The sequence below is a fragment of the Ailuropoda melanoleuca genome, chromosome 11 (assembly GCF_002007445.2).
Source record: "Ailuropoda melanoleuca isolate Jingjing chromosome 11, ASM200744v2, whole genome shotgun sequence".
Taxonomy (NCBI): Eukaryota; Metazoa; Chordata; class Mammalia; order Carnivora; family Ursidae; genus Ailuropoda; species Ailuropoda melanoleuca.
Window position 1 is genome coordinate 99,025,327 of NC_048228.1, and position 15,056 is coordinate 99,040,382.

Genomic DNA, 15,056 nt, shown 5'->3' on the forward strand with positions numbered 1-15,056 from the left:
CATGCGGTTTTACCACTCAAGTTTGCCAGGGAAAGTTGGGGAAACCAGTTTTTAGGGGCACTCACACTTTTCCTTGCAACACCCCAGTGTGGGCTAATGCTCTGCCATCTGTTCTGTGAGGCTGGAAGACTTGCTGGGTTCGAAGAAAAAGCAGTGCCCTCTGATTTAAATTTCACATCTTTTACCGCTGTGGCTTGAAGTCACTGTAGAAAGGGGTTGTAATTTGCGACCTCCCTGGTCGTGAATACAGAGCTCTACACCTCAGAAAAATCAGGAGGATAGCAAACAGTTATCAAGGATTTCCTAGTATAAGAATGTGTCCTGGGCTGTGAGGCTCCCCAGATAGAACCGATTGACTCACTGCCACGGAGGAATCTCAGTCTGACCATTTTGACGCCCACATTTTATGATGAATGTGGTGCTGGTTTCCCCATGTTCCAATGAGGAACTCGCCGAAGAACTTTCAGGAATCAGTTTCCGGTGACCAGCAAGTGGCAAGGCTGGGATCGGCACCTAGACCCGCCTGAACCCCAATCCATGCTCGTCGGCTGCTGCGTGTATCTAATTCCAGCTCTCTGAATGTCCATTGCTGAGATACGTCTGGGTGTGATCTGTTTTGACATGGGTTAAAACCGCTCGGGGTCGAAGATGCTAGCTTGTCAGGGCTGGCCTCTTCGAGGCTGGGCGAAGCTAGGGAAGCGACACCTTTTCCTGCAGTGACTGGTCCTGTGCCGGCCAGCGATGCTGCACCTCGGTGTTCCCCTTGCATTCCTCGGCTGGTTCTTGCTCCTTCTTCTTGTCTGAGGAGCCCCCAGGTGGGAAAGCTGAGCCGGCTGGGATAGCTGGGCGCAGAGGCCAGCAGTGTCCTTGTGTTCCAGCGGGCTCCTGTGGTTGCCTCCCAGTGTCTTTTATACACGCACCTCAAGTTCCCTGAGGGTACTTGTGGATGAGAAGGAGTTTTGCCATTGCCTGCCTAGTGGGTGCGTCTGTCCTGAAGCTCTCTGTGTTCCCACAGCAATCAAAGAGACCAAAGAAGCCTTGGTGAACTTGAACAACACCTTGAAGGAGCTGAAGGAGTCAACTTCACGACTTAACACCAGCCTCAGTGATGTGAGAAGGAACGTGGAGCAATCGCTTGGTGACCCCATGTGCGCTGTGCCGCCAGTGGCCACCACTTGCAACAACATCCGAGTATCTCTCGGCCAGCTGGATGACAATACCGACTTGGGTCAGGTGAGGAGGCGACCTTGCTACAGGGCAGTGTCACTGGGACACCTGTCGGGTGCACGGTGGCCTGGGGTCTCTGTCGGCCTTCCCTGGGGATCTGATCACCCCATTGGTGCGGCTGCAGCCAGAGAGAATGAATAATGGGAAACCCCTTCTTAAGTGTTCTCTGCGGTTGATTTGGTGGAAACTACCAGAATGAATTCAGCTTTAAAAAGAAAAAAGGAAGCAGAACATGTTTTTGTAGACCTATAAAAATTAAAATGTAGTTTCAAATGACATGCCTGGTATATTGACCACATATGCCTAAATATAAGGGAATTCCCCATATTCCAAAGAGAATATTGGGGGGGGGAAGAATTTGTAGCAACTCGGATATATAAAGTCCCAAGATATAGATAAGGTAATCGTGTCTCCTCATGATTTTTAATGTATCAAGATAGTGGTGTATACACACCACATTTTTTATAAGACAATATTTTAATATGACTATACTCTTCTCACTTTCCTATCTCCTGGGTCAACATTATGTAGTCTCTTCCCCTCCAGCCTCTGTGTGTATGTATGAGTTATGCGTATCACTGTGATCACCTGTGCAGGGTCTTCCGGAGGCTGGGATCTTCCCTTGCATTTAAATTGTGTGGGATCGAGTCTTCCGGGGGTAACTTCTTATTATGATGTCCTTTCAAACATGCAGAAAATTTGCAAGAATGATACCAGGAACTCCGGTCTACACCCTTTACCCAGAAGCACCAATTACCAGTCTTTTGCTCCATTTGCTTCATCGTATTGTATCTGTTATCTGCTTATCAATCTGTGTGTCTGCCATCTACTCATATTGTCATTTATATGTATAAAATACTCGCATTTTGTGTTTTTCTCCATCACTTGTCAGTAAGTTGCAGACTATTTCCTTTTACCCCTAAATATTCCAGTGCATTTCCTAACCATACACAACCTTTATACAGTTCTCAAAATTGGGACATGTAACACTGACCAGATACGACCATCCACGGTTTATCATTCATATTCAAATTTTGCTGGTTTTCCTAAAAAACTGACTGTACAGCTGTTTTACTTTCTCCAGTCAAAGGGCCGGTCCAGGGTCCCACGTAGTCTTCAGTTGTCATGTCCATTTATTTCCTTCAACCTGGGACAGTCCTCTGCCTGTCTTATTCTTTTATGATATTGACATTTTTGAGGACTATGGGCCCTTTATTTTATAGAAGGACCTTCAATTCAGGTTTATCTGGTGTGCCCTCACGATTAGATTTGAGCCATGCACACTCGCCAGGGATACCACAAGAGTGATAGTGTGTCCTTGATACATCATGTTGGGAGGACCGTGATGTTTGTCCCAGTCTTGGCGAGAGATAGAACACTTGAAATCCATGTACAAAGCTGTAAAGGAAAAATGTATTCCAGACCACTCACCAACATAACCTTTGGTTGTATTGCTTTTAAATGTGTTTTTAAAAAGGTTTTTTACAACTTTATTGAGTAGTTTTCAGTACCTGAAATTGTGAGGTCACACATATTTGATCTGTGTTAAATTTCTTTCCTTAATTTTTGCTCACTGCAACAGGAGCCTTCCAAACATCTCAAACATTATGCCTGTCAAGGCCACTCTGAGCTAAACGTCTTTTTCCCCAAACAATATTCTATTGTTCAAAAGAAACTTAAATCATACCCTAATATATAGAGACTTTGGGACTTGGATATAGGATGACTCCCTTTTTTATGACAAATGATGTTGGGAGTAACCACTTTGCCTTATATTTTGTTTTATGAATTTTCAGCTCCCATCTTTGGATCAGCAAATTGATAATATTAATGATGTTCTTCGAACAGATTTGTCCAGCCTGGTCCAAGAGGTATGTTTTTTTTGGGGAAAAAAAATGACAGTGGTTTGTTTTACATGGTGTTAGAGGGTAGACTAGTACACAAGAAAAGAGGTAACTGCAAAAAAAGCCCTAAAATTTTGGAAAGGGGATTGCCAAGAAGGGTGTTAACTGATATCCTCCAGGTAATTTTGCTCATTGCACTTTAAGAAATTTGCGTTAAGCATCTGTTGTGTGCAAAGCACCATGCTGGAGATAAAAAACTAAAGAGGATCTCGCCTTCCTGGGACTCAGAATTTGGTGGGTGTAGTGCCAAGCCCCATACTGACTCTGACGCAAGATGCCCTCCCACTCGGCATGAGTCAGCCCTGCGGCTTGGTCTCCTCCCACTTCCGCACATTCGCACATGCTGTGGGCTATGCCTGCCACTCTGTCCTTCACCCAGCCACTTAGACTACTAAGTACTAGCTACGTAAAGCATTCAATATTACTTTCTTAAAGATTTATTTGTTTATTTATTTATTTATTTGAAAGACAGTGAGAGAGAGATCAAGCAAGTGGGGGGAGAGGGAGAGGGAGAGAGAGAACCTCAAGCCAACTCCCCGCTGAGTGCAGCGCCCACGTGGTGCTTGATCTCATGACCCTGACATCATGACCTGAGCCCAAATCAAAGAGTTGGAGGCTTAACCAACTGGACCACCCACATGCCTCCGATATTACTTTCTTTTTTTTTTTAATTTTTTTATAATAATATTTTTTTATTATATTATATTAGTCACCATACAGTACATCCCTGGTTTTTGATGTAAAGTTCGATGATTCATTAGTTGTGTATAACACCCAGTGCACCATGCAATACGTGCCCTCTTTACTCCCCATCACCAGACTATCCCATTCCCCCACCCCCTCCCCTCTGAAGCCCTCAGTTTGTTTCTCAGAGTCCATAGTCTCTCATGCTTCATTCCCCCTTCTGATTACCCCCCCTTTCTTTATCCCTTTCTTCTCCTACCAATCTTCCGATATTACTTTCTTGATGAGGCCTTTCCTGGGCATCTTGACCAAGTTGAACCCTTTTTAATACATTCTTCCAGCACAGCAGATAGTCTTTGTTAAGGTCCTCATAACTGTAATTATTGTTTTAATGTCTCTATTGTCCCACTGGAGTGTCAACCCTAAAACTGGTAGGGGCTACGTTGGTCGAGAATGTCATCATTTCCCCGATAGCCTACCAGTTATCTCTGTTTATTCAACCTATAGGTTGAGTGCACCATAAATATTTCTTTGTAGATTATGATTCAGTAAGAGTGCCCTGGGCCTGCAGGAAAGGGAGGGAATAGTGTTATTCTTGACTCCATCATTTAGCATGGGTCTAAAAAGGTCATCAGATAATCTGTTAAACACTCATCTACGGACAAAGTTCAGTGTCGCCTTAAACAAGCCATTAGAAACTCTGGTCTTTGTGTCCTCGTGTCCCCTCATTTGTTAAATGAGGGAATTGATCCAGGAGATCTGTAAGGCCCCATCGGCCATGGGTGACGTCCATAAGTCCAAAGGCAGATAAATGCAGAGGGGTGTCAGGTGTCCACTCATCCCCACAAGCACCTGTGGGCTAGTAGCTTGGTCACTGTTGAGGGAACAGAAGTGGTAACTGTTCTCCTTCTGGCATCGATGTTACCAGGCTAAACTGGAAACTTGCTGGCACCATAAATCTTTTAAAGTCTGTAACCTAGATTGGACTGCTGTAAGAGCCCGTCACAGGCCAGGTAGGCCTCTTAAAGAGAGAAATTTATTTCTCACAGTTCTGGCAGCTGGAAGTCCAAGATCAAGGGGTCAGCACGACTGAGCTGTGACAAGAGACCCTTCCAGGTTGCAGACGGCCGCTTTCTCACTGTATCTTCATGTGGTGGAGAGAGCTGTCTGGGGTCCCCTTTTATAAAGGCACTAATCCCATTCATGCGGCTTCACTCTCATGACCTAATCACCTGCAGAAGACCCCACCTCCTCCTGCTATCACTCACACAGGGGGTTAGGATTTCAGGGTATGATGTCAGGAACGGGAGGAGGGGGTGCCCAGACATTCAGTCCATAACCAGTTGTCATTGATACAGTGTTCCCCAGCACGTGGCTAACGACACCAGCCGACAGCTAAGAAACACACAGCGAACCCCTTCCGGAGGAAATGCTGTCTGTTCAATTGAGTTACTTGGAAATAATGACATCTTCTTGTCCTAGATTTAGCCCCAAAATGACATAGCTTGGCCTGGCTGTTTTTGTTTTTACTTCAGCCTCACTAAAATGTATGTCCTCTATAAGCTGTGTGTTCTGTGAGACTAGATCCCCAGTCTTACTTCCTAGTTGCATTGGAAAATACGACTCTGGTTTGGGAAACTCACTTTCTACCCAAACGTGGAACTTTGCACAGATCGGGGCTTCTTGGCCTCAGCACGGTCAACACTGTTGATGATTCCCTGTGGTGGGGGCTGACCCACATGTCGTAGGGTACTCGCAAACCCCCTGGGTCCCTGCTCACACAGCGCCATAGTTGTGATGACCAAAATGTCCCCAGACTCTGCCAAATGTCCCCTGGAGGACAGGATCGCCCCCGATTGAGAAACGCTAGTGTAGATAACATGAGTTAACAGTATAAAGGTAAAAAACTTTAATCAAGGTCTTAGATGGATACAATTTAAAGAGAAAGTCCTTTCCAAAAGGGAATTTTTCGTAGTCTTTTAATGACCATATAATGATATTTTCAGCCTTAAGATACCTGTTAACGTTTTGATTTTGCTTCTCTCCTCCACGCTAAGCTGAAAACTGAATACTCGTTAATTGCCCTTCTACTCACTGTGTGCATCAATTCACTTTGAACTATTTTCTAGGGCTATAAATCCTTCAACGATATTCCTGAGATGGTGCAAAATCAAACCACAAACATCATATCAGGTGAGAGCCAGAGTTTGAAGTCCTTTCGTTTCTCTGTTAGTTAAGAATTGGATGATTAGTACAAAAAAATGTATTATTAAGAGCTGTATTTTTTTTCTCTCTTAAAAAAAATTCTCTCACTGATCTGGAAAATTAAACAAGTATCAGAGCTTTTTAATTGTGCCACCTTCACACAGCAATTTAGATTTTAAGAACCAATAATCCTGTGGAACTCTGATTAACATCGTCCCGCTGGCTGGGGGCGGCAAGGTCAAGGGCCACACTTGAGTGACCAGGACTCATCGGGAGCTGTCAGAGTAAAGACAGCTGTAGTCAAACTAAGAAGGTCACGTTTTGATTGGTTTCACCGGGGGAAAAATTGTAGATTATTGTATTTTCTAAAAAAAAAAAAAATCTTAAAATTCATTTTTTTTCCAGGAATACTATGTATAAGAATGTATTTTGTCTTTTTAGGGAGATGCTCGTCTGTCTTCTGATGCTGCTGTAATATGGTGTCCTAGGCTCTTAAGGTTGCTTACGATTTTGGAGAAGCAGGACTGATTTTGAGAGGCTTCTCCTAGTCTTAAGTGACTGAATCACGTTGCACTCAGGTTGTGGCATTCGGGGTGAATGCACGGAGAAAGAGTGCAGTAGAAACCGTTCTTGGTGCAGCGGTAGCAATAGACGTAGGTTATTTGCTTAAAGAAGAAATCTCTGAAGCTATGTAAGATTTTCTTCTTCTTCTTTGAAATCATCTTCTCTGTGCTTCCTTTTATCTGTTGACCAAGTGGTTTTAAGATGTTGTGTTAGAAGTATTTGATTTCTTTTTTTTTTTTTCCCCTAATAGTGTTCTTTCAACCCTTTAAGACTTGGGGTAAAAACAGTATTTTCTCCTATTACACAGCGCTTTAGATGTTTTGTGGGTTCCTTTGTGTTTCATCTAAGATTCTACTTTAAAATATAGGAGATTAAAGACAAAGTTCATGCTTTCCTATGCTAGCATCTGAAGGCTGACACGCACTGTACGTCTGATAGCCACCTGCTTACTAATTTCTGTGTTTACTTTTTCTTTTGTTCCCCCCTTCTGGACCTCTTCTGCCAATACGTGCAGCCCTCCCTTGTAAGTCTGGCAAAGCAAGGTGTGCAGTATGCGTGAGCGAGGCCCATTGCACACACTGTCATTGCCTCAACACAAGCCAGAGTTTTCCCAGGTCTGGGCAAGTATCACTCCATTCGCCTGAATATCAATTGCTTATTTTCATGTCCTTCTAAAACAAATAAAAACCCTTAGCTCCCATGTTTTGATCATTCGGTCCTACACCACACACATGGTTTGAGTGCCTACTGTGTGCCAGGCTCTGTTAGGCTCTGGGGATGGGAGATGAATGAAGCATGATTCCCGCCTGCCCTTCAGCTGGGTGCGTATACAGATACACTCTGGTAACATGACAAGGTGCATGCAAGGGTTCCAAGGTGGGAGAGGGTAGTGGAAGGCTTCCTGGAGGAAGCAACATCCCAACTGGGGCCCTAGGGGAGTCTGGGGAGAGAGGACACCAGCCTCATACAGAGTCACCCAAGCTGGCAAAGCCAGGGAGTTATGTCGTGTGGGAGGGCAGGACAGCCTGAGAAGCAGAATAAACCCGATTCAGTTGAGGGAACTGTTCATAGGAGAGGAAGAGTCTGCGTCCCCATCTCTCAAACTCCCAGAAATCCCGGAGTGAAGGAAGAGACCCACCAAGTCACCTTGTTGAGGATCCTGGGGACTTCGGGTACATTTAGAGGTGGATTGAGCCGCTGTGGACAGCAGTCTCCTCCTGGGAGCTCTGTGTAAACAACACCCTCTGAAAAAGATTCCCGCCATTTTATGTCATTCCATTTTGAATCATGCTGCCATCTACCTGAAGTTCACCAGGAGCCCTGGGATCACATTGTGAGAACAGCTCATCTTGTCTCTGCTGCTGCAAAGAGATTGATCTCCCTTTTCAGGGTCAGTGGACGTTTAACTGATTGGGGTGTACGTCCACGTCAAGAATCAGTGTGGGTAGCGCCAACTCCAGACCTGTGTGAGCATTAAATTAGGTGACATCCGTGTCCTTGGTAGCTTTGATCCCAGGACCTATCACAATGGACAAACACTTTCCAGAAAATTAGAACTTATCTTCTCTCTGAAAGGGTAGGATGGATGTTCATAGAAACTCTTTGACCACTGGGAATACATTGCTATCTGCCTAGGAGAGACACAGATGTACTTTACCACGTCTCAATTTGTATGAGTCAAAATTTTAGCAAAAATGTCACCTGGGGTCACTTGTTCAAAAAATTGATCCTGGCAAATTATTGTGCTCCTGAATGCTATTTCTTACTAAATTGTTTTTCCAAAATCATCTAACGGAAGCTTTGGAGTTAGATAAACCCGGGATTCAATCCCATTTCTAGTACTTTCTGAAAAAACAAAACAAAAAAAGATCTTTGGGCAAATAATTTAACCTTGATAGGCCTCAGGATCACTTAGTGAAACAGGAAGAATATCTATGTCAGTAGAATAAATGAGTTAACATTCATAAAAGTGCCTGGTCCGTGGTAGGCATGACATAGGTTTTAATCACCAGATGCATTTTATTTTTTAGTGAAATAAGCAGCAGAAGAAAACTCTGGCTTGACTTCAGCACCATGTCATTAAAGTCAGCGCCCATAGCTTGCTGTTCTGTTAAGTAATTGCTCTCTGATGGTCTTGGCTACATTCGTGCTTGTTGCAGAACCTTTCCATGTTTGAAACACACACATAACATGGGGAAAACTTAAAGTGGTTGAAGCTTTTCATTTTGGTTCCAAAACAAAGTTTCTGTTTCCCTTAGGCTTGAAAATGCTTAACCTGGTTATCTTTGTTTTCAGATATCAAAAGGACCTTGAATTCCGTTGGTTCAGATATTGAAAACATAGGCCAACAGATTCCGATTCAGGATAAGCTGTCCAATTTCATGGGTTACATTAATGACACTGAAACTTACATCCACCGAAATTTACCCACGTTGGAGGAGTATGATTCGTACAGGTGAGTGTCCCCCACCCCCACCGGAGCTATCAAGCTAGGAGGGGACCTTTGCTCTGGAACAGGGTAGAAATCGGACATGATAGCCAGGATCATCTTGTGAGAGAAGATCGTACAAAGAGCGCGTAACCTGATATTTGTTAACCCTAGCTTATGTTTATTTAATATGTTGGAGTGCTCGCTTTGGCAGCACATATAGTAAAATTGGAGCGATACAAGGAAGATAAGCATCCCCCTGCACAAGGATGGCATGCAAATTCATGAAGTATTATGGATTCTTTTAAAAACTGAAGACTGGAAGTTCTTGAGCCAAATAGTCAATAATTTGCAATTTTGATGTCATTAATGGCTTCTAGAATCTTAGTTATAACTATCTAATGTATGTAAAAGGATTTGAAAGCCTAAGAGGGATTAAGGAGGGCAATTGGATAATATTCTTCTTTTTGTCAGCTTATGAAATCAGCACATCAAGGTTGGTTCTTACAGGAAGAACATCCTTGAAGTGAGTATTGCTCGAAAGCTCGGGTAAGGAGCTGTGGTCCTCAGCTGTGGATTGCCCCATTAGCAAATGTTCGCCAATGGGGTTTGGCCCTGGAGACAACAGTGGACATCTCAGGCAGGAGCGCTAAGGGGTGGTGGACCTACAGACTTGAGTTAACTTCAAGGACCATGCGAGATGTAAGATGTGCTCTCCTCCCTGAAAGGCTCAGCCCCACCACCTGTCACTTTCAGAATTGTTCTTACTGCCCAAACTCATGGAGATTCCAGAGACCTCCATTTCTGTTTGGGTATTTATTATGCAAGATCCTAAGATAATAAAATAGTAATAAAAATAATAAATAAAAAATAAAATAAAAATAATAAATAATATAAATAAATCATAAATAAAATAATAAAATAATAACAATAATTGCTAGCAATTCAGGAACAGTTATGGCCTGCCCTCCAAAGTACTGTGTGCATGACATCTCATTTAATACTCCAAAAAAAAAAAAAACCCAGAAAGTTAGGATTCTATTCTATTTGTAACCTTGTTTCATAGAAGGGGGACTTGAGGCTCAGGGAAGTGGAATAACCTTCACAAGGTCAGTGCTAATGTTTGCAAGGTGGGTTTCCAACCCCCATCTGACTATGCCCTCAATTATTGCCCTGTAATCAGTAAGCAATTTTCCTACTGTGTGGCTAGGTCAACCCAGCAGGTGTCAGGACAGACATAAGACCGACACTTTCTCAGTGAGTTCACAATCTCATTAGAGGTTAAAGTTTCACGAAAGGAAAGAATGATACAATTATCTGTCTACACATCAGCTCCCCCACCCTGAGAACTAGAAGCTTATCTTTAAAGGAAATTTAACCAAGCAGACAAAGCCCGCATTAACCGTAAAAGCTTTCCGAGGCCAGGATCCATGGCTTGTTGAATTTGGCGTCCCCAGTCTCTGGAACAAAAAGCCACAGAGTGGATGCAGATAGCTACTACAATCATTGAAATTGCTCTTAACTTAATGAAAATCTTCAGTGGCAGCTTTTGTCGCAGAAGTAAATTCTTTATTTTTTAGTGTTTTATTGGTTGGGAAGCATTTGTACCCTCGAATGTTCCTCGCCTGCTGGAAAAGTTTGTTGTACATTCCGGGAATGCCAGGAAGACCTAATTGAGGACCCATTATCCTAAAATGTCTCACAGACCATTACAAAATTGAGATTTGCACTCTGCAGGCACTTGATTTAGGATGCTCGTAAATTTTAAAATATTCAGTGCACTCCCCGGGTAGAGTTTCTGGTTCAGCAAAGAACACAATGCGTCCCCTTCCCAATTATTCCTGCAGTCCCAAAGCATTTTAGAGAAAGGCTAAGGAAAAGGGCCTGCTGGTTCTATATCTTTGTCTCATCGTTCTATATCTTTGTCTCATCGTGATCTGTCCACATCAGTACATCAGTACACCAGTACATCAGTACATCAGTACATCAGTACAAAACACGCTCACAGCCTCAGGAACCTCGACCTAACTTACATGTCTGAAGGGGAACAGTTATAGGTAGCTTTGGAGAACTTGAGTAAACCCTGCTTAGAAGCCCCACGGGAATGAAGCAAAGGGAGGAAGCAAAGGTCTCCTGACCAATGAGCCAAACAGAGCTCATTAAAACCAAGATAAAAATTAAGGTTCCTGCTGGTTGGGTTGGAGGACGAGGGGTGGGAAGAGATCTGGTGTCTACGGTGTCAGTCTGAGGCATTCACAGGGGAATCAGATACTCGATTGCCAAGTGTTACTCAGCCACTCCAGCCCTAGCACGACAGCTTTTGTGTTATCAGGACGTCAACCTCTTTTATGTCTAATGACAGTGTGCTTGCTTCACCAGGTGGCTGGGTGGCCTGGTTGTCTGCTGTGTGCTGACCCTCGTGGTGGTGTTTTATTACCTGGGCTTGATGTGTGGCACGTGTGGCTATGACCGGCACGCCACCCCGACCAGACGAGGCTGTGTCTCGAACACCGGGGGCGTCTTCCTCATGGTGTGAGTGTTTGCTCTTGCTTGCCACGTGGGGGGTGGAAACGCAGGGAGATGAGCAGATAACGCAAAGCCGGTGGCCTTCGGGCCGAGCGTTCTGGGTTCCAGTGGAGGAGGCCTCCTGGTGTGATTGTACTTCTGTCGGCGTGGGAAATCCCACCATGCGTGAAATACAAGAAAACTCTAAATCGTTAGCACTTCAATAGACAAGCGTAAACACAGTATCTATATATGGTGGGCTCCTCTGTAGTGAAATTATTTCTAAGCTTGCCATCTTGATTCCCATGATATTTTCTTTCTCTCCCTCCTTCCCTTCCTTCCCTCCATCCATCCATTTATTCACCAGAAACTTGCTGAGATTGGCCTGGTCTCAGACACTGTTCTCTGTGGTCAGCAGTATCATTAGCTTGTTTACTTCGAAACTCTGGAAACTGGATTTAGCAAAGAGATTGCTGACCCAGCACCCTTAGGATTTAGACACGGAGCCTAAATCAGTGATAAGAGCAGGTGTGGGTACCAGCGAGGAGCAGTTGTGCCTGCTTCCAAGACACTCATATCCGAGTTCATAGTTTTGAAACAAACAAACAAAACAAAAAACTTTACCAGGGTGGGACAAAGCACGGGGGGCATAAACCGGGTGTCACTGCAGATGGGGCCAGAAATGTCAAGTGGGAGGCGGCGGTAGAAGCTTTGAATGCATCCCGGAAAGGAAGCTATGTGGCTTCCAAGTTGATGTTTTCTTTCCCAGTCTGTACCTCAAGAATCAGCAGCAGGGAGCGGGATGGGGCTCGAGAGGAAGGTGAAGGTTGAGAACAAACCCTTGGAGCAATGGAGACTCAAAATCTTAGCCAAGCCTCATTTCTCAGCTTATGTCACTAGTACCACGCTGGGAGAAGCTGGCAAGCGAGTGTCCTGCATTCACGTGCTTTTCCAAACATTGGGTCCCCACAATAATTAATCGGACTGGTGAGCTATGATGGTATATGGCCTTTCCGTCTAGCCTGTAACCTCCGGTATAGTACAAGCCTTTATTAGCATTAACGAAGGCATAGAAGTCTTTTTTGGGGGGGGGAGTGCAAAAAAGGTGGTTTTATTAAAACATGGGGACAGGACCCTTGTGCAGAAAGAGCTGCCCACAGGCACAAGTGTCTTATAAACAACCTTAAAACTAACCACAGGGAGCCTGCCAAAATTAGACGAAACTGAACAGAGCTCCGTGCATGGAAAAGCCTATTTGCTCACATGCCTATGCTTAAGAAATTAACACAGCAAGGAAGGGTGTATCGCCCTACCTTTTTGTTTCCATGTACACAGTTACAGATAGAAAATGAGTTTAATGCTCGGATTTTACTCATCCTGGTACTTGGCTGTTTTGTCAGTGTTTCGATGGTGAGGCTATGGATCTCATCTTTTTAACTGCCTGGCGGGAGGGAGTCTATCGCTCTGAATAGGTGCACTTATCGTCAAATTCTATATGCACATTTTTAAGGGACGAAACCAAAATATGTGCTACCTAGCTTCAAAGAAAAAAGAAACAGGGGAGTCATGAGCCATTGGATGGAGGCTAAGATTACTTCCGTTTGGGTAGTACTTCCTCTCACCTCTGCAGACTAAGGAATCTCTAAGGAGACAAAGTTACACGACAGCCCACGGCTTAGGAACAATGGGCTTTATCACACCCTAGGAAGAGCCTGGCCAGGTGCATTTCAGGTGGCCCGAGGCCCGAGGGTGACTGTGGGCTCTGTGTCATTGTCAACGCCCACCACTCCGCACGGAATCCGCGTTCGGCAGACTCTTCCTGCTCCCGAGATATCTGGTAAACAGCCGGGTCACTGTAAAGGGGGAAAATGGTCAAACCGATTAGAAGAACATAATTTCTTCTAAAAAAAAAAAAAAGAAAAACAAAAAACAAAAAACCCTCTTTATTTGCCTGTAGGAACCAGAAAGAGTATATTTTGTTCAGCTGTAACCACAAGACCACCTGTTCTTAAAAACGACAACACCATCTGCCGAAAAGCATGGTCTCTTCAAAAGCCAACCAAGAATCCTTATCTCCCTGGGGGCGCCTAGTGAAAGATGGAGGGGGGAGGAGAGGAAGGGGTCCTGACTCTGCCCTGATCCCTGTGTCTTCGGAAGGTCCAGGGAGCGGATTAGGGACCGGATAGGTTGCAGCATATATCTGTCTCCAGGGCCCGTGGAAGGTCTCCCCAGAGGTAAGGAGATGTAACCCAGGCAGCAAGAAAACAGTCTTTTGTACTGATGCCCACTGTGAAACTTCCAGTTTTAGCTCTTGAAAACCGTACTCAGATTACCTGGAGTTTTGAAAAAAAGATATTACCTGGCGTAGCCGTGGGTGTCACTAAATGGGCCACGCTGGTGGCAGGTCAGCCGTCATAGAGAATTCAGAAAGCACTTTGTCAGGCTGTAGCAGGGGCCCTAAAAACACAACAATCTCCTGGGCCAAGTCATTCCTCTTCTAGGGAATCCGTTTTAAGGACGTAGGACCCAACGGTGGACAAAGCGTCACAAGTGGGGTTTTTGCGGCTTCAGTTGTAATCATGAGGCACTGGGGTGACACAAATGTCAGCCACCGAGGACTAGGAGATCCCGGGGCCCCTGAAACGGCATGAGGTTGGGCTAGCCCCGGAGCCGTGTGACGGGCTCACAAGATGAAGTGCGTGTCACTGCCCTAACCATAGATCAGGAGTGAGCGCGCGGTTCTGTGAAGGTCACATGATCAACGGGCTCACTTCTGCTGGCCACGGACTGTCTTTGTTGCCTGTTGTTTCCCTTGTTCTTGTTTTACTTCTCCTCCTCCTTCTCCTTCTCCACAACACTTAGGGCACACATTAGCCATTCTTATCGGAGTGACGGGCCTTGGGGGATGGGGTGTTCCCTATCTAGATAGAGGCATATTCAGGAAACAGGCTGGAAATGCTAACAATAAGCCCTTGAGAGTAGCCGTGAGGGTGTGAGGTGTTCTCTCAAAAGCTTGGATGATTTTTATCACTAATGCACACACGCTCTGGCACACGGTTAAAACCATGGTGACTGGCTTACACGTCACCCGTGTTCCCCTTCCTTATACTCTCCCTGACTCCTAAGCCTTTTAGGTCAGAGAAATTCAGGCTCACAGAGGCCCCCGCTGTGAACATACCATGTTATTTATTTCAGCCAAACCAGGCAAAGACTTGTAATTATGCCCTATGCCTGTCGACTGGGCAGAATCACGCCCTCAGGAAGGGAGGCTGTTCCTTCTAAGCCCATCAACCTCCACGCTTCTGAGGGTCCTTCCCGTTTGTGCGGTGATGATAGTGATGATCTGGCTATTCCACCTGGACTGATTTAAGAGCTGCTCTGTCTGTGTCTACACCCAACTGAGCGCCCTAGAGAAAAGTCACACAATGGGGCACATGGGCATCCCTACAAAATTATGACCCCCACCTCAAATGGATCCTTCAGAGCCCTACAAGTTTCTTTCTTTCTTACCTCCTCCCTTCCTTCCTTCCTCCCTCCCT

General features: G+C 44.9%; 1 protein-coding gene and 1 non-coding gene across 8 annotated transcripts in view; both read left to right on the forward strand.

Moving 5' to 3' along the window:
• PROM1 (prominin 1) overlaps positions 1–15,056 on the forward strand; it is a 112,222-nt gene that overhangs the window by 76,573 nt on the left and 20,593 nt on the right. For all 7 annotated transcript variants that reach the window (XM_034672069.1, XM_034672071.1, XM_034672072.1 and 4 more), the window contains 5 exons: positions 1,016–1,233; positions 3,024–3,098; positions 5,945–6,008; positions 8,880–9,039; positions 11,392–11,544. In XM_034672069.1, the coding sequence (XP_034527960.1) occupies positions 1,016–1,233; positions 3,024–3,098; positions 5,945–6,008; positions 8,880–9,039; positions 11,392–11,544 (670 nt within the window). The remainder of the gene's footprint in view (positions 1–1,015; positions 1,234–3,023; positions 3,099–5,944; positions 6,009–8,879; positions 9,040–11,391; positions 11,545–15,056) is intronic.
• Positions 9,211–9,316, forward strand: LOC117804551. Its single transcript, XR_004629027.1, has one exon. It is a non-coding gene; the product is annotated as a U6 spliceosomal RNA (small nuclear RNA).